General features: G+C 35.6%; 1 protein-coding gene across 2 annotated transcripts in view; it reads right to left on the bottom strand.

Annotated features, from left to right (window-relative positions):
• The window catches only part of PIAS1 (protein inhibitor of activated STAT 1), a 122,464-nt gene that overhangs the window by 16,120 nt on the left and 87,191 nt on the right, over positions 1–19,153 (bottom strand). For both annotated transcript variants that reach the window (XM_047736773.1, XM_047736772.1), the window contains exons 7-8: positions 18,457–18,562; positions 8,273–8,346 (exon numbers count right to left, since the gene is read on the bottom strand). In XM_047736773.1, coding sequence (XP_047592729.1) covers positions 8,273–8,346; positions 18,457–18,562 — 180 coding nt within the window. The remainder of the gene's footprint in view (positions 1–8,272; positions 8,347–18,456; positions 18,563–19,153) is intronic.

Genomic DNA, 19,153 nt, shown 5'->3' with positions numbered 1-19,153 from the left:
TCCTGGGGTCCTGGGATCGAACCCCACATCGGGCTCTCTGCTTGGCTGGAAGCCTGCTTCTCTCTCACTCGCCCTGCTTGTGTTCCCTCTCTCGCTGTCTCTCTGTCAATTAAATGAATGAAATTTTTATAAATAAATAAATAAATAAATAAAGTTAGTTAGTTAGTTATGTGTCATGCTATGCTAAATTATGTCATGTGTCTGGCATATAGTAAGTGCTCAATACATGTCACCCATTATGATTAAAGTACAGAAACATTATCTGCTTCAAATCACTTTGTAAGCTAAAGGGAGACACACCCATATTTCAGTTCAGTCATTCTTCCATTCTATCCACATGTAAGATTAAACAACTCTTTACTCCCTTCTACTCTTCTACTACTCAATTTTTATGATTTGATTTATACAAGCACTTGATGAAAACGCAAAGAAGAACAAACTAGTTCTTATAACACAAGAATCATGTATTTACAGTTAGCCAAGACATGTTGCATTAGTCCAGAAACATTTTCCAAATAAAGATCTGCTTGGTGGTGCCAAATTAAATTTTTATATCTTAAAGCAGACCTTAACTTACCTGTGAAGTACAAATTGCTACTGAGCAGGTATTTTTCCTAATGCTTAAATACTAAGTAGAGAAACCACAGACTGGAAAATCCTAGACAAATATAGTAATTGTAGACAAAGTCCATGTATTGCAGAATTAGTAGACCACTTTGGATAGTATATGAAGACCGTGCACACGAAGGTAAGACATAAAGCCGGTTTCAGAATCCAAGCCACAGGCCGCAGAACTTACACTCCGAAAAGCAGTTATTCTCTAAACAATCATCTCATAGACATTCCTCCCTCTAATCCTCCCTTGTCAGCTCATCTTTTTGGTGAGAGGGCTACTCTCAAGCCCTTATGATCAGCCACACTGACAAATTTACCCAGAGTCTTTAATGAACACTGCTACACGAAGGATGCAGGAAAGACATTTATAAATGGGTAAAGAAAGGAAAAGTTCACTTCCAAATGCACTGTTGATTAGCTGTCACAGAAATGCTTTGCTTCAAAGAATCACTAAGTGTTATGTGATAATACTCCTCATAGTTCTGATTTTAAAAACAATCTCTAAATACTAAATATTTATCTACAAATGGAAACGGATTTCTCCAACATGGTATTAGGAGAAAAGCAGAGTTCTAAACAACATCTTCATCTTATAATCATTATCATGCCCATTTCCCTTTTCAGGATATGTGGATATTTACATCATTTGCAAACAAACACTCTGAAGTCAGCCCCTAAACAAGTCTTTCAATGCCACTAACCTTACTGTAACATATAATAGTACTATTTAGTAACTGAGCATGCTGCAGGAGAAAACACCCTATCTAGGTATGTTTATAGCTTATAACAAAAGGACCTTAAAAAGTCAATAATATGTATTTTTTCCTTATAAAAAGGGATAGTAATATCAAGAATAATTTCACTTCATTATCATCAATATTTCATAAATGAATTTCCAAGGAATTTTTTTCTTCTACCAATTCCAAGTCATTTTTATTGAAATTCATAGGTCTGAGGAATAAATATCTCTCAAAGTAGGTTCTCAAACATTCTCCCAGCTGTATTTTTTTTTTTAAAGACTTATTTATTTTAGAGAAAGAGAGAGTGCACAAGCGGGGGTGGGGGTGGGGGAAGAGGAGGAATCCCAAGCAGACTCCCCAATGAGCATGAAGCCAGATGCAGGGAGGATGCAGGGACGTGGGGCTCCATCTCACAACCCTGAGATCATGACCTGAGCCGAAACCAAGAGTCAGACACTCAACCAACTGAGTCATCCAGGCGATCCTCTTCCAGCTGTATTTTTAATAAATCAGAACTAAAAAAATTCCCAAAGAGCAAAACCATTTCTAATTATTTTCATTGCCTTTAGCTAAATGGCACACAAACAACAGAAACTCATTTATTTTGAGCTGTGTGTATCAAAACAAGGGCAATTCAAATGCACAGTCAGACGTCATATTTACATATTTCAGAGGGAACAAATCTCTTTTATTATTCTATAAATTTGATATATAGATGAGTTGTCATCACCAAGTTTTACTTTTTAGAATAAAAACGTACCTAAAATATATTGCCTAGATTCCAGAATAATTGTAAAGGGATTTTCCCTTTAGCCAAACAGAAATCTATAAAAGTATTATAATTATGGATTATATGTATTTAGAGTTGTTTTTTTCTGTGATCTGAATTTTAAAAGCAGATGGCTGTTGCAACTAAAAAGGGAGGAAACAGGCAATATGGTAAGAAAATTAAAGATGGCCCACTAAATTAAGAGGTGTGAGAAGCAAAACATGATTAACATTTTCTGATAAAGAGATCACCTGAACTATGAAGTTCAAAACTAGTTCTAGAAGTAAAAACATCAAGATTTGTATTACAGTGCTTATCTCTATGAATAAATGCTTCATCTAATGATACAAACATCACATACATTAGAACAACTGTAAACGCTTTTAAAAGGAGATTCAAGAAAAACAAGACTTCCTCCTGTGATTATGGAAAATGAAGCTTCTGTACTTTTCTAAACTTCTCAGTCTCTGAACTGGTATTGTATAATGGAATGGGATGGCAAGAAATCACATGGAGGAGGAAAATACAAAAATAAGGGCTTGAGGGAAGGGGGTAGAATAAGTAGGATATCTTTTTTTGTTTTGCTTTATTTTAATCTTTGTCTTCTTTCTATCTTCCACTTATTTGGTCTGTGAGCTGTTAAAAATGTTAAAGTGTTAACAAAATGTCAGCTTCCTTTGCACCATAATCTGTACATTTATCTGGTGGGGGCCTGGGTTATACGTCTGCCTTCAGCTCAGGTCATCATCTCAAGGTCCTGGGATTGAGTCATGCATCAAGATCCCTGCTCGGTGGGGAGCCTGCTTCTCCCTCTGCTTGTACACTCACAAAAATAAATAATATTTCTAAAAAAAAAAAAAAAAAAAAAAAAAAAAAGAACAACAAAACATTTATCTGGTTACTTAAGAACTTACTGCGTGACTCTGCGGCCTGTATATTTTTATTGTGGTAAAAAAAATCATGTAACATTAAATTTTCCACCTTATCCATTTTTAAGCATGCAGTTCAGTAGTGTTAAGTATATTCATGTTATTGTGTAAGAGATTTCTCAAGCTTTTTCATCTTGTAACACTGAAACTCCATACCATAACACTAATTCCTCCTCCTCTCAGTCCTTGGTAACCACCTTTTATTTTATGTTTCTACGATTCTAACTGCTTTAGACACTTCTTATGAGTGGAATTGTAGTGTTTATGTTTTTGTGACTGGCTTATTTGCTTATCAGAATGATTTAAAGGTTCATCCCGTGTTGTAGCTTATGACAGGGTTTTCTTTTTAAATGGCGCATAGTACTCCACTGTTATGTATTTACCACGTTTTCTTTTACCCTTTCATCACTCAATGTACATCTGGGCTGTTTTCTATCTCTTGGCTATTATGAATGTTGTAATGAACATGCCTGTGCAAATTTTCTCTTTGAGATCCTGCTTTGAATTCTTTTGGATATATACCCAACAAAGAAATTGCTGGATTGTACGGTAAACCTATTTTTACTTTCTTAGAGAAACTTCCACACTGTTTTTCACAATGGCTGCAGCATTTTATATCCCCACCAACGGCGGGGGGGGGGGGGATATAAAATAAGGGTTCCAGTGTCTCTGCATCCTCACCAACACTTGGGATCTTCTGTTCTTTTGATAGTGGCCATCTTGACAGGTCTGAAGTGAAAACCCATGCTGATTTGATTTGCATTTCCTTAGTGATTAGCGATGTAGAACATCCTTCCATGTTTTTTAGCAACTTGTAAATCTTCTTTGGAAAAACGTCTACTCAAGTCTTCTGCCCGTTTTAATCAGGTTGTTTATTATTGTTGTTGAGTTGAAGAAGTTTCTTATGTTGTCAATACCTTATCAGATATCTGATTTGCAACTATCTTCTCCTAAGCCATAGGTTGTCTTTTCACTCTCATTATTTTTTTTTTTTTTGACATGCAGAAGTTTTTAAGTTTGGTCTAGTCCACTTGTCCATTTTTGCTTTTGTGCAAATGCTTTTGGTGTTATGTCCAATAAATCACTGTGAAATTCAATGAAGCTATTCCCCTATATTTTCTTCTAGGAGTTTAAAAATTTAAGGTCTTACGTTTTAGGTCTTTAATTCATTTTGAGTTCTCTTTTGCATGTGGTATAAAGTAAGGGCGCAAATTCCTTTTTTGCATGTGGATATCTAGTTTTTCTCAGCACCATCTGTTGAAGAGGCTGTTTTTCCCCTTGTGTAGTCCCAGCACACTTGTTGAAAGGTAACTTGGCCCATAAATGCAAGAGTTTGTTTCTAGGTTCTCCATTCTGTTCCATTAGTCTACGTTATCTTTTTTTTTTTTTTTTTAAGATTTTGTTTATTTGACAGAGAGAGAGATTGATCACAAGTAGGCAGAGAGGCAGGCAGAGAGAGAGGGGGAAGCAGGCTCCCCGCTGAGTAGAGAGCACTATGAAGGGCTTGATCCCAGGACTCTGGGATCATGACCTGAGCCAAAGGCAAAGGCTTAACCCACTGAGCCACTCAGGCGCCCCTACATTATCTATCTTTATGTCCATTATCACACCATCTTAATTACTGTTGCTGTGTAGTATGTTTTGAAATCAGGGAATGTGAGGGCTCAAACTTGCTCTTTAAAATATTGCTTTTGGCTCTATGGGGTCCTTTGAGATTCCACAGGAATTTTAGGACTCTTTTCTCTATTTCTGCAAAATAAAAAATGCCACTGGGATTTTGATAGGGATTACACTGAATCTTTAAATCACTTTGGGTAGTATAGATATTTTAATAATATTGAGCCTCCCAATCCATGAACCTGGGATGTCGTTCCATTTATTTATGTCTTTAATTCTTTCAGCAATGTTTTACAGTTTTCAGTGTGCAAATCTTTTGTTTCCTTGGCTAAAGTTATTCCCAAGTATTTTATTCTTTTTGATGCTATTGTAAATGGGACTGTTTTCTTAATTTCCATTCTGGATTGTTCATTGTTAATGTTTAGAAATACAACTAAATTTGTATTTTGATTTTGTATCCTGCAACTCTATTTTGTTTTTTTGTGGAATTTGTAGGGTTTTCTACATAAAAGATCATGCCATCTACAGAGATCATTGTACTTCCTTTCCAATTTGTATGTCTTATTTCTTCTTCTTGCATAATTGCTCTGGCCAGAATTTCTAGTACTATGTGGAAGAGCAGTGGTGAGGGTGAGCATTCTTGTCTTCTTGAGTATCATGTTTGCTGTCAGCTTTTTCTATATGGCTTTTATTATGATGCTGAAGCTTCCTTCCACTCCTAGTGAGTTGAGTGTTTTTATGATGAAAGAGTACTGAACTTTGCAAAATGCTTTTCCTGCATCTACTAAGACAATCATGTGGGTTTTGTCCTTCGTTTTGTTAATGTGGCATTATTACATTGATTTCTTAAAAAAAAGATTTTATTTATTTGAGAGAGTATGTGTGTGTGTGAATAGTGGGGAGGGACACAGGGAGAGGGAGAAGTAGACTCCCCGGTGAGCAGGGAGCTTGCCATGGGGCTCAATCCCAGGACCTGGAGATCATGACCCGAGCCCAAAGCAGATGCTTAACCATCCAGCTGCCCCACACTGATTGACTTTTGTATGCTGAACCATCTTTATATTCCAGCTACAAATCCCACTTGGTCATGATGTGTGATTTTTTTTTTAGTTGGTTTGGTTTTGTCTGATTTGGGGATCAGGATAATGCTGGCTTCAGAAAATGAGTTTTAGAGTATTCCCTGCTCTTCAATTCTTTGGAAGAGTTTGAAAATGATTGGTGTTAAATATACTTTAACTTTTTTTTTTTTTTTAAGATTTTATTTATTTATTTGACAGAGAGAGATCACAAGCAGGCAGAGAGGCAGGCAGAGAGACAGGAGGAAGCAGGCTCCCCACTGAGCAGAAAGCCCGATGCGGGGCTCGAACCCAGGACCTGGGATCATGACCTGAGCCGAAGGCAGCGGCTTAACCCACTGAGCCACCCAGGCGCCCCAAATATACTTTAACTTTTAAGTTATCCAGTTTGTTGGCATATAACTGTTTATAGTAGTCTCTTATAATCTTTTATATTTCTGTTTTATCAGTTCATCAGTTGTAGTATCTTCTCTTTCATTTCTAATTTTAGCTATTGGAGTCTCCCTTCTTTTTTCTTAGTCTAGCTAAAGGTTTATCAATCTTGTTGATCTTTTTGAAAAACTAACTCTTGGTCTCATTGCTTTTTTCTTATTGTTTTTATATTCTCTGTTTCATTTATCTCTGTGTTAATCTTTGTTATTTCCTTCCTTCTGCTGACTTTGGGTCTAGTTTGTTTTTCTTTTTCTAGAATCTTGAGGATAACATTAGGTTGTTAATTTGAGATCTTTCTTTTTTAATATAAGTATTAACTGCTATAAACTTCCCTCTTCCTACTGCTTTTGCTGCATCCCGTAAGTTTTGTTGTATTTTGTTGTATTTTTTTTTTTTATTTGTCTCCATTTTTAAATCCCTTGTGATAACTTCTTTGGCTGTTTAAGAGTCTGTTGTTTAATTTCCACCTATTTGTGGATTTTCCTGTTTTCCTTCTGCTGTTGACTTCTAGTTTCATCCCACTGTGGTCAAAGAAGATACTTTGTATGACTTAAACTTGTTAAGTCTTGTTTTGTGGTCTATACTGAAAAATGTTCCATGTGCACTTGAGAAGAATGTGTAATCTGCTGTTGTTGTACGGAGTATTATACACACACACACACACACACACACACACACATACATATGGTGAATTGGTCTATAGTGTTTAAGCCCTCTGCTTCTTTAGTGACTTTCTGTCTGGTTATTCTATTCATAACTGAAAGTGGGGTATCAAGTCTTCTACTATTATTGTGTTGCTTTCTATTTCTCCTTTCAGTTCTGCCAATGACTGCATCATATATTTGGGGAAGAATTTTAATAACAACATTAAAAAGGCTAGAATCAAAATATTTTTCTTAAGAAAAAGTCTGGCTATTATAAGGAATAAAAAGATAGAAGGATCTATACAAAATGATAGTATTTGGGGGATTTTATTCACTCCATTGTATTTCTATAATTTTATAAAAGCCTGATAAAAAATAGGGATTCTCTTAGCAGTATTATAAAACAAAAAGGTTTTTTTAAGAGCTACATCAAATATAGTACTATAAACTAATTTGTGAGCTAAAGACTTTTTCATCTTGTGTTTGAGATTTTATAAGTTATAAAAGACTAAGATGTAGGATAAATAAAATTTAGTTTCTGTTTAAATTATTTAAGAATACAATAACTTCATCTTCATCTTAGATTAGGAAGATTTCAATATTAAAGACTTTCAATATCAGGCCTGCCTGAATAATCCAGGCAAATCAGGAAACACCTGTGTCCTCTTATTCTTTATACTTTCTCCCCAATTTAGATATGATTAATTTGATTAATTATAGAACAAAAGGTAATTAAAGTGTCAAAGTAATTTACTCCTACTTTTTCAAATATTTTTGTATGAAAGCCACATTCAATTACCATTCCTACAACTGGTGGACTTAACACCATGCTGGTTAAGAAATAAACATTAACAACACGTTTTTTGGGAAAACTTATTCACTACAAGTTTAATCATTTGGTATGTTTTGGACCTTATTGTACAAACAACTGATTTTGACCTCTTTTTCTGGTTTAAAAATATTTCTAGGTTATTTTTATCTGCATAACCAATTCAGTTATTCAGGCTAAACAGAACAGTTTTTAATTAGTGGGTTCTTACAATGTAGTCATTGTTGGCAAAATGGTTAAACTGAATGTGTGGGTAAATCATAGCTAGATTTCTATTCAAAAGGATACTATTTTTAAAAATTCAATTTTAATAAATATACCAAAATAATACCCATTCCTTATTTGAAGAATTTACACTTGAGTCTGAGAGATAATCATTGATCATAAGCAATATTTAAACACAGCTTACTAAGAGTAGGACATTTTTACAGTCTTAAAAATTTGGTTAGATTCCAAATCCTATGACTAATTAATAATAATGTCTTTCTATTTTTTAGAAATTGTGACAAAGGTGGGCATATTTCAAAAGTAAACATCATTTTGTAAATATTGGAAATACTTCATAAAATGGGGAAAATGTATGTTGAATCTTTTGGAAAGCAAGTATTAGTTAACACTTACTGGACATAGTAGAGAAACCCTTAGGCTGGTTGTAGCTATTTCACTGTCTGGATCCGCGGTCAATTTCTCTTTAACTGACATTCATTGAAGAGAAAACACACAAACAGAAAATGTTTATTAAAGATACATCACTGATGCAACATGAAAAAGAACAAGGAACTTAAAATGAGTAACCATTAAAAAAATGAACTCAAAAATAATCTGTTTAATTATTTCCAATTAACTAAATGTAAAGATAAAAATAATTACATGGTTTATAATTTCTATCATAAGCAAAAGAAAAACAACCATATATCTATAGACTGACTAAATTTCCTGTAAGTTTCCTATTTCTCATTCATGGAACAAAAACTGCATTGCAGTAACATAAAGGAAATTTCTACAGTAAGCTGATATATTCAACTAATAGCGGAAACTTTTCCTTTTATAAACTCTAAGAAACTGGATCAAGTTTTTCTTTCTTCTAAACAATGACCAATATTTTTCATGCCAATATTATTTTTAAAGAAATCAATCAATATGGACTATACAACTAACATTTATAAGTTTTTTCAAAGCTCAGATAATAAAATATATTATTACACTTTATATGTTAATACATTAGTTTTATTTGTCTATTCTATTTTTAAATTATGAAAATACATTAATTTTATTTTCAAATTATGAAAAGAAAAAAGTTCAATGCTTTTTTCCCCATATAATTGAGTTTTATATTTATTTACCCATAAGCTAATTATGCTATCTTAGACAAGTCAGTCCTCCTCTCTGACCTTAATTTTGCTTCTAGCAAAATAAGAACCCACATTAGATAATCTCTAAACCTCCTGTGGTTTTTAAGAGTGGAGGCATTAGTAATGTTACTTTGTCAGTCTCATATAACAAGGACCTGTATCCTTTCTGGAATCCTGAGGCATATGTTACTTCTGAAAACCTCAAACACTGAAGTGAGACTGGAAATGCCTAAATGCAATACTCCAATCATTTTAGAAATTGTCCCACACTGCCTTTGACGTCTGTGTAAAGTGGGGCCCAAGCACAGTGGCTGTGTACGTAGTCAATCACAGAATTTCAGAGCGGTGGCAGAGAGAGTTAATATTATATATATTATATACAGAATTAAGAAAACGGGGAGCAGAAAAGTACTCAGATAAGGAAGGATGATTTCAGAGTAGATGTCCATTGTGCTGAGAATTAAGAGTCCCACCTTTATTAAACATAGCTATCATTGTAATCTGAATTTTTTTGAGGTCCACATTTTACTTATTTTTTGAAGTTTTATCTACTGAAATAATTTCCCAATGTGGGGCTCAAACTCACAGCCCTGAGATCAAGAGTTGCATGCTCTTCTTGCAACTGAGCCAGCCAGGTACCCCAAGATGGTCCACACTTTAGATCTTCTGTTTCCATAAATTAGTGAATCTCAACCATGATACACACCAGAACTACCTACTGTCTTCTAACTTATATTGCCCACTGAACTGCAGTAGGGAAAAGGGACACCAATGGGTTGTTTTTTAAAAGCTCCAGAAGTGATTCTCATGCCAGCGTAAAAAGTAATTTTCATTTGGCCCAGAAATTCCAAATATTTGAAATCTCTAGAACTCACAGGCTGCCTCTCGCAGCTGAAAAGGCATAAAACCCCTGAGTTTAAGTTTGGAAAATATAGTTACCACATCCTTATGCTATACAATATCATATGTAAATTATAGAAAGTACACCTGTGTCATTACAAGACCCAATCTTAGTCAATCCTTTCTTATAAAGATACATTTAACAAATAGTATCTTTTAAAGGTAACAAATAATCGCTATACAATATAAACATTTAAACAGAACTGTAATGTGATTACTAAACATCTGCATGCCTTCATCACCCTATACACAGCAATGGGAACAGTTCAAATTTCATCTAGATAAACTTCCATCTAAATGAAGGAACACCACAGACCATAGTATCAATGCTTTGCAAACCAAAGTTCAGTGGTTAGTACTTCCCAGAGAAATTGAAACAGAAGAGGCAACAGGATTTAGAATCAGCCTAACTTAGAATCCAGATGTTAGCCAAGTCACAGGAGTAACAGTACCTGATAGCAATGTTCTAAGGATTATACATATAAAATGCTTTAAAATAACCCAATATTATATTCAATAAATATTAGCTACTGCTACTTAAAATGATTTGTACATTCATTTTCTCTCAGAGATGGCAAAATTTTCGCAAATTATTTTAGAATCTTGCCACTTTCCATTAAAAAAAAAAAAAAAGCTTTGTCTTTTCCTTTTGCCATTATAGGCTCAATCTTAGTCAATCCTTTCATGTAAAGATACTTTTAAAGATCCTACTAGGATCTTGATTGGATTGAATTTAATCTATAGGTCAATTTGGAGAGAAATGACATCTCTCCAGAACACTTACAATACTAAGTGTTCTGCTCTATTAACAAGATATATCTCCCCATTATTATTCAAGCTTTATTGTAATTCCTCTTAGCATTGTTTTGAAGTTCTCATTATATATATATTGCACAAGTTTTGTGGGACATATCCCTAAGTCTTTCATATTTCTGGATGTTACAGTAAATTCTTTGTTTTTTGAATTTCACTTTCTAGTTGTTCGGTGCTAACAGAAATACAATTGATATTTATAAGTTAACTGTGTATTCTGCAACTTGCTAAATTCATGTATTAGCTCTAGTCGCCTTTTTAAAAAAAAAAAAAGATTTTATTTATTTGTCAGCTAGAGAGAGAGAGAGAGCGCACAAGCAAGGAGAGCAGCAGGCAGAGGGAGAAGCAGACTCCTGCTGAGCCAGGAGCCTAATGGGAGACTTAATCCCAGAACTCTAGGATCACAGCCTGAGCCAAAGGCAGATGCCTAACTGAGCCACCAGGTATCTGTACTCTAGTAGCTTTTTTTTTTTTCTAAAGATTTTATTTATTTATTTGATGGAGAGAGAGATCACAAGCAGGCAGAGAGGCAGGCAGAGAGAGAGGGAGAAGCAGGCTCTCCGCTGAGCAGAGAGCCCGATGTGGGGCTCGATCCCAGGACCCTGAGATCATGACCTGAGCCGAAGGCAGAGGCTTAACCCACTGAGCCACCCAGGCGCCCCATCTAGTAGCTTTTTAATAGATTCTTCATGTTTTTTCTACATAGACAATGAAATCATCTTTGAATAAAGACAGTAATTATTTATGCGTTTCTAATCTGTATGCTTTTTCCCCCCGCCTTATTTTGCTGGCTAAGATCCCAAGGGCAGGGAGGCCTGGGTGGCTCAGGTCATGGTCTCAGGGTCCTGGGATCTAGCCCTGGGCTCTCTGCTCAGCAGAGAGCCTGCTTCCCCCTCTCTCTCTGCCTGCCTCTCTGCCTACTTGTGATCTCTCTCTCAAATAAATAAATAAAATCTTTTAAAAATATATACATATATATAAAAAAGATCTCAAGGGCAAGGCTGAAACAGTTCCCTTCTCTTCTACTTTGCTAAGAGTTTTATGACAATGGATACTGAAGTTTAACCAGATGTGTCTTCCACACCTATTGAGATGTTGAGATGATCATATGATTTCTTTCTTTCTTCTTTTTTTTTTTTTTTTTTTTTTTTTTTAGTTTGCTGAGGTGAATTATACTGATTGATTTTCAGTCATATTGTATGAACCTAATATTCCTGGAATAAACTCTATTTGGTTGCTATTGATTATCTCTTATTTTAACTGAAGTATAGTTGACATACTGTATCATCTTTTTATATATCTGACTTAGAATTGTTGATTTAGTCAAAACAATTCTGAGAAACAAAGTTGGAAGAATCTACCTGACTTCAAGACTTACTATCAAGCTGTAGTAATCAAGACTGCTGCACTGCCCTAAGAATAGACATATAGGTCAATGGAAAATCACAGAGTCCAGAAATAAGATTCTACATCTATGGTCAAATGATTTTTAAGGTAATTAAATGGCAAAAAAGGTAGTCTTTTCTGCAAATGTTGGAACAACTGGGTATCTATATGAGGAAAATGAATCTCTAACCTCACCTTGCATCATATACACAAATTAACTTAAAATAATTTGCATAACTAAATCTAAGAACGAAAAAAGCAATACCTCTAGAAAAATGTTTGTGACGTTGGTTAGGCAAAGACTTCACAGTATACAAAAAGTACAAACTATAAAAAGACATGGGGAAAAGATCCGAACAGACGCTGCCTCAAAGAAGCTATAAAGATATCATTAGTCATTAGGAAAATGCAAATTAAAAACTATAATGAGATACTACTAAACACTGACCAGAACAGCCAAGAATCAAAGCAGCCTGACAATACCAAGCACTACTGAGGATGGAGAAAAACTTGAAATCCCATATATCGTTGGTAAGAATGCACAAATGGCATATACATTTTTTAAGAAACTGCCAATCTGTTTTCCATAACATTTCATGTAACCCAACTATCTGAGTCCTAAATCTTTACCCAAGAGAAATAAAAACATATGTCTACGAAACTGGAATATCCATACACAAAATGTAAATATTTTAGCAGCTTTGCTTGTGATGATGCAAAAGTGGAAATAACCTAACTGTCCACTGATTGATAAATGGATAAACAAATGATGGTGCAGATAAATGGAAAACTACTCAGTAATAAAGAAGAACAAGCTACACGGATGAGCCTCAAAAGCATTTACTAAGTTAAAGGAGCCAAACATAAAACGCTACATGCTTCAGGACTTCAGATAGCTGACATTTTAGAAAAGACAAAACTACAGAGACAGAAATCACATCAATGGTTACGGAACTGGGAATAAGGAGATGAGATGAATGGCCAGAGGCCACAGGGGAACTTTCTGGGATGAAGGATGTTCTGTATTTTGATTGTGGCAGTGGTTCAGGATTCAATGCACCTATAAAACTCAACAAACTGTACAATTAAAAAGGTGAATTTTTACTTTTGTAAACTAAACTTCAAGAAACATAACCCCCAAAAAAAGAAGAGAAAGAGGGGAGAATCACCATGTTAAATTTCATCACAAGAAAGTGAGGAAAAATAAAGTAAGCAAATCCTTATGACGTGTGGACAAGGAAGTAAAAAATAAAGATAAATCATAATATTTACCCTGCAACATCAACCAATGTGTTGGAAGTCTTCCGGGAATTAAAGTTTTCCTGTGCCACTATGAGGGCAGTGGTAACAGTATTTTATTATATGACCTATAATAAAGTTATAGCAAGCCACATTTACTCTTTTAAAAAACCTCTGTTGTCATGACCTATGAGTTAGCCATTATTCAGCCACATGTGGCTATATTAAAATTAAAATTAAATATAGTTTAAAATTCAGTTCCTCAGATGCACTGGCCACATTTCAGAGCTCAAGAGCCACATGATACTGGTAGCTACCACACGGGTCAGTGCAAAGGGATGATATTTCCATAATCACAGATCTATTTCTTGTGGTTTACTTTTTTTTCCCCTAATATTTCTAATAATTTCTATCATTCCTTAATATCAGATTATTTTGTAGTCATCCTTTTAGAACTTTAAGGCTGTAAACACCTGAACACATTAAGGCCAATACTTCATTTTATAGGCAAGGAAACAGAGGCACAGAAGCCAGATTTTTGTTCTACATCTCTTTTAATCAGTTTACCTTAACAGAAATCTACTATGCACCAGGAACTGTGCGCTAGGAATTCAAAGATAAATAAGATTAAATTCCTGCCCAGAGGAACTCAGAGTCCAGTGGAGAGTAAAGATGCTCAGTGGGATCATCTGCAGTGTAATGTGCTCTAATGCAAATGTGTTCAGGGAGCTGGCTCAAAGTCAACTCACCCACTTTCAGGGTGCTGAGATGCCTCCTGGAAAAAGTGAAACCGGAAGGATAACTGGAGTCAGGCAAAGAAGAGGGAAGTTCAGAGGCACAGAGAGCAACACTAGCAGAGCAGTAAATAAAAGAATTTAGTATTTATGGGATTTAAGAAGAAGGGTAAATACAGATGACCCTGGGAAGTAGTAAGCAGGTGGCGCTTCAGGGAAAGCTGCATCTGTCATGCTAACAAAGTTGGGTGTTTCTACTTCACCTTTGATGTTAAGAAGCTATGGAATTGCAAGGAAATAGTAAGATTAGATCTGCATTAATCACTTAGGTTGCTACCATGAGAGAGATATGAAGAGGGGACAAGAATGAAGAGGGATATATTATTTTAGAATAGGTTTTTTAAACAAAGGCAGAATATGAGCACTTAAATGAGGGCAGCAATGGTAGAGAGAGAGAAGATGGATGAGAAATATTTAGGGTGGAAGTTTGATAGGATTGGTTGAGTTTGGTTTTAAATAATTGAATCTGAGGAACCAGTGGAATGTTCCAGTTAAGCCAGTTAGCTAGCTATACATATCTATATTTGAAGTTCAGGGGAAAGTCTGGGATGAGGGTGTTTGGGAGAGTTCATGCTAATTTAAACCGTAAGACTAGATGTGATTATCCCTAGGTAAAGTATGCAGAAAAGTGGACCAGGGATGACACCTCAGGGAAAACAAACATTTAGGATGCTTCCCTCAAGAGAATCCACTGAAGGCAGCTAATTGAGAAGAAATAGAGAAGAGACTTTCAAGGAGAAAGTGGTTGGTAGGAAATGAAGCAAAAATATCTAAGATGAAAACTGGAAAGAAAGTTTAAATTTGGCAATCAGACTGTCAGTAGTGACATCAGTGGAAAGATTGGAGTTAAAAGAGCACAATGGGTTGCAGTGAGGAGGTAGATAGCAAGTGTAGACCACTCTTTGAAGAAAGTAGGATGAGGACAACAGGAGGGGCACAGAGTTCTATCTAGAGTACAGAATAGCTTGTTTTTATATTTTATAAAGGATGAAAAAGACCTGATAGGGAAGGCTAACAGGAAGAGTTTTATAGAGGGACAGACAGCAGATAAATGAGCGAGGTCTTAAAACACTGCTTCTGAGCATCTCCACCTGGATGTCTCAGACATCTCAAATACTAGTGTGAACATACAGTCTGATCTTTCCTCTGTATCTCAATCTTTTCCAAACTGTTTTCCATTTCGGCAAATGGCACTATCATGTAACTGCTCCTTGACTTTTCCTTTTCCTTCACTCCCTGCACGTAATCCGCCACCACTGCTACCCTTCACCAGTTCTCAAGCCATCAACCTCTATGACCATCGCCATTACGTCTGTTCAAGACACCATCACCTCTTTCCTGGACAACAGGTTCCTAACTGGACTCATCGTATCAGGCCAGCCTCTCTTCAATTCAGGTGGCAGAGCAACCTTCTTATTGCCCAAATCTGATCATGTCACTCTGCTTAAAAATCTTTTCAGGGTTTTCTATTATCTACCTTTATGAACTGTATCTACCTGTATCTACCATCTACCTATGTAAACTCACCCCATGGCTATCTCTCTGGCCATTGTTCTCCTTTGTTCTCTCTTCTCTAGCTCCACTGACCTGTCTCATGGCATATTCCCCTCTCATCTTGGGGCTTAACTCCTCCTCACCCTTCTAATCTTGTCTTAAACTTCACAGCACCAGAGAGGACTATGTTCTTCTGTTGTTACCTCCAGAATTCCCTGTCTTTCTTCTTTAAGGCACATGTCACAACTGTAATTCATTAATGACTCATTCAATCACTTAATTCTGTCTTTCCCACAAGACAGCAAACTTCCAAGGGATGCAGAGACAGTGTGTGTCTTGTTTAATGCTATATTCTCCTGTGCCTGGAACACTGTAGACTCTTAATATAATTTCTTGAATGAGAAGAATAAATGAATAAAAGATTAACTCTGAGCAGAAAAAGGGACATTTCCTCCTGAGACTGAAGAGAGTAAGTAAGGATAGGTGCAAGTGTAGATAAGGTGAAAAGCAGTTATGGTGGCACTAGGATTAAGAAAGAAATGGGCGTTTGAGAGAATTCCCATCTTGTAGCCCTAATTTTCTTGCAGGGGTAGCACGCAGAGAGAGGGGGAGTAGTGTGTGAATAAACTATGGCCAGGGTTTAAAGTGACTGCTGTAGGAAAGAAGGAGAGGAGACAGGAACATGACCAAAAATTTGTGAAGGCCTGCCTTTGCGATAGAGGGACAAACTCTACAAAAAGGCAGAAATCACAAGACAAAAATCTATTAAATCCAAAGAATCAGAGCAGATGTCTCTGTGAAAAGTCTCAATATTACTGTTTATTCTTTCAAGAACATAATAGTGCATGATTTGAAGAATACAACTCCGCCAGCAAAATTTACTAATAAGATTAAGAAGGTCTTACAGTAAATATACTTTTAGGCAAACTTATTTTTCAAAAATATCTGGAAAAACCTGTCAACGTTTTCTTCTGTCAAGTTGTTTTATACAATCTTTTAATTACACAATTAATTTACTCAGAAAGTTATTTCTTTATAGATAGTATAAAGGCAAACAATCTGTTCTTTAATCAATTACAATGAATGTCTTACTAGTAGGATCCAAATTAATGTTTTATTGGTTCTCCAGGCCAATAAGTAAGATAAGATATAAAATGCCACAAAAATCTCACCCACTCTGCTACTACTCTTCACTTCCAACACTGTATCAGAGATGAAATATACAGCCTTTGAATTAAGAAGTTTCTGCTGCTGAATAGTGACTAATAGTGGTTCCTTCCAGAAAATAAAATAATATTAGGCTCACCTTCCTACTCTCCCTCCAGATGGTGCTACAACTACAAATGAAGAAGAGTGAACAGCTTGAGGAAAAACGGTTTGCCTTACTACTACTATTATTATTAAATATAACATTCTCATCTGCCTTATTTCTTGGTATTACTTTTTCTACACAAGCTCACATAATTCCGTAACTCTTTGATTAGATGAGATTCTATAGCTATATGGCAAATATAAAGATTCTCCAGTGAATGGCCAGGGATGGACTTCAGCAAGTGTGGAAAAAAAATTCCTTCTCTTGCACTCTCCTTCAGAGCAGATGTCTGTCCCTTTTCTTCTTTGTCCCTGCCCACTGGTGCTTCCTCTCCCCTAGACCCCAAACCAGTGCTGTCATTCTAGCTCTCCACAGTCTTCTGAGGAATGTCTACACAGACATTAGCCAAAAGTGTACTCCCCTTGACTCAGGATTATTTGCATTTTAAAAAGGGTTCTTTTAATACAGAAAAGTCCTCCAATGAACTATTGAGGGTATACTGCTAGTCAGAGGTGGTGGGATCTTTTATTCTGGCACAGAAACAGGTTAGCATAATAAGATAAAAGCTATGCCACAGAGGAAAGTGAGAGGAAAGCTGGCCTTACTACTTTAGTTCTTTTCACGAGAGTGTGCCTAACTACAAATCTGAGAGTGGGTTTCATTAATCAACTCACATCAAGAATCCTTAAAGAGGAGCTATCTAATCCTTGCCTGTAAAAGTTTGGTTTCCCTGTGTCCGGCCCCATCCATGAATCCATCCATAAACAATCTATCTCTCACAAAGAAGAGAACAACAGAAAAACTTAGTTCTCCTCCTGAGAAAGGCTGCTAACCTCTGGCCTTCATCCCCAAGAACTGAGGCCAGAATGGTTAATCTGCAGACCTTTCTGCGTCTCAAATTCTACACAACACTATGAACCATCTAGTTATTCATAACTATGAGCCCAGACTTTGGAGGAACTTTACAAGTCACGTAGTAACAACCTCTTGTTACATATGAGGAACCTGAAACTCAGAGAAGACAGTGACTTGTCCAAGGCTTACATAATTGATGAACAGAAACTGCTTTGTTATTATTTTTACCACCCCACTATCTTTCTACTTTATTAATTCAGGGATACAGTCATCACATACTCATGTACATTCTTCCTGGATAAACCTTAAATATAAAATAATTCTCATGAAATACATGCCAAGGTTTCCTTCCTGTCTCCTAGAATTCCATAAACATTTATTTTGTGATGTTTTCATAAAATATTCTTCCATATTCATTTCTTGGCTTACCAAAGTTACCTTTAAAGTCAGTAAAATAGAGACTATAAAATATAGGTCATAACAAAGATACTAAAACCACCTCTAAGCTTTGATTTACTTTATTCAGAAAACAAGTTTTCAGTGTTTTGTATCCCCTATGACAAGGTCTAGTGAAAAAAATTTCTTTCATTGAAAATATACTACTCTAACCTTTACCAAAATAGTTCAGCTGCATAAATGAAATAAGTTTATTATACGTACTTAAAGCTCTAGAATGATCCGGATTCCTTATTCCCTTTGCTCGTAACCTCTGAAGAAGTACTGTTGAGGACAACTGTTTTACAAGATACACTGCCATGGAATAGTTCTGGAAAAAAAAAAAAAAGATGCAGAAAAACAACATATATAAGTAAATAGTACATCTATTTTAATCCCAATATGACAGGGAAAGAAAACTAACTTGTTAAAACACCTACTGTGTGTGGCCAGGCACTATCAGGTGTTTTCATGAACAAGAATTTAGTCCTACCATAAAGCTGCTGAGGTGGTCATAAACCTACTTTTATGGACAAGGAAAGGGAAGTGTAGAGAAGTAAAAGAATTTTGCAACTTTCAAGCAATAAAGTCAGGTTTGTCATGCTTCTATATTACCTGACTACCTATGCTTGAAGCTAATCAATTTGAAGCACCTATATAAAAAAAACACTGTTAAAACTAAAATATAAACCAAGGCCAGTAAGACGTCAAAAAATCACCATAAACCATATTTAGTGGGTAACAGATCTAAAATAGTAGCTATTTAAAAATTACAAATTAGATTGGCTTCCTAATCCATACCATCGAATCTTTCTTTTTACTTCTAACTAGTTTCAAAAAGACCTTACATGGGCCATTATCACAAACAGAGGGAATATTTAAGATTCTCAAAGAGAAGCTGCTGGTTTGGCAAATGAAGAGA

Source organism: Lutra lutra, chromosome 7 (genome assembly GCF_902655055.1).
Source record: "Lutra lutra chromosome 7, mLutLut1.2, whole genome shotgun sequence".
Lineage (NCBI taxonomy): Eukaryota > Metazoa > Chordata > Mammalia > Carnivora > Mustelidae > Lutra > Lutra lutra.
Note: the sequence above shows the minus strand (reverse complement) of the source record. Positions and strands in the feature narration are given on the sequence as shown.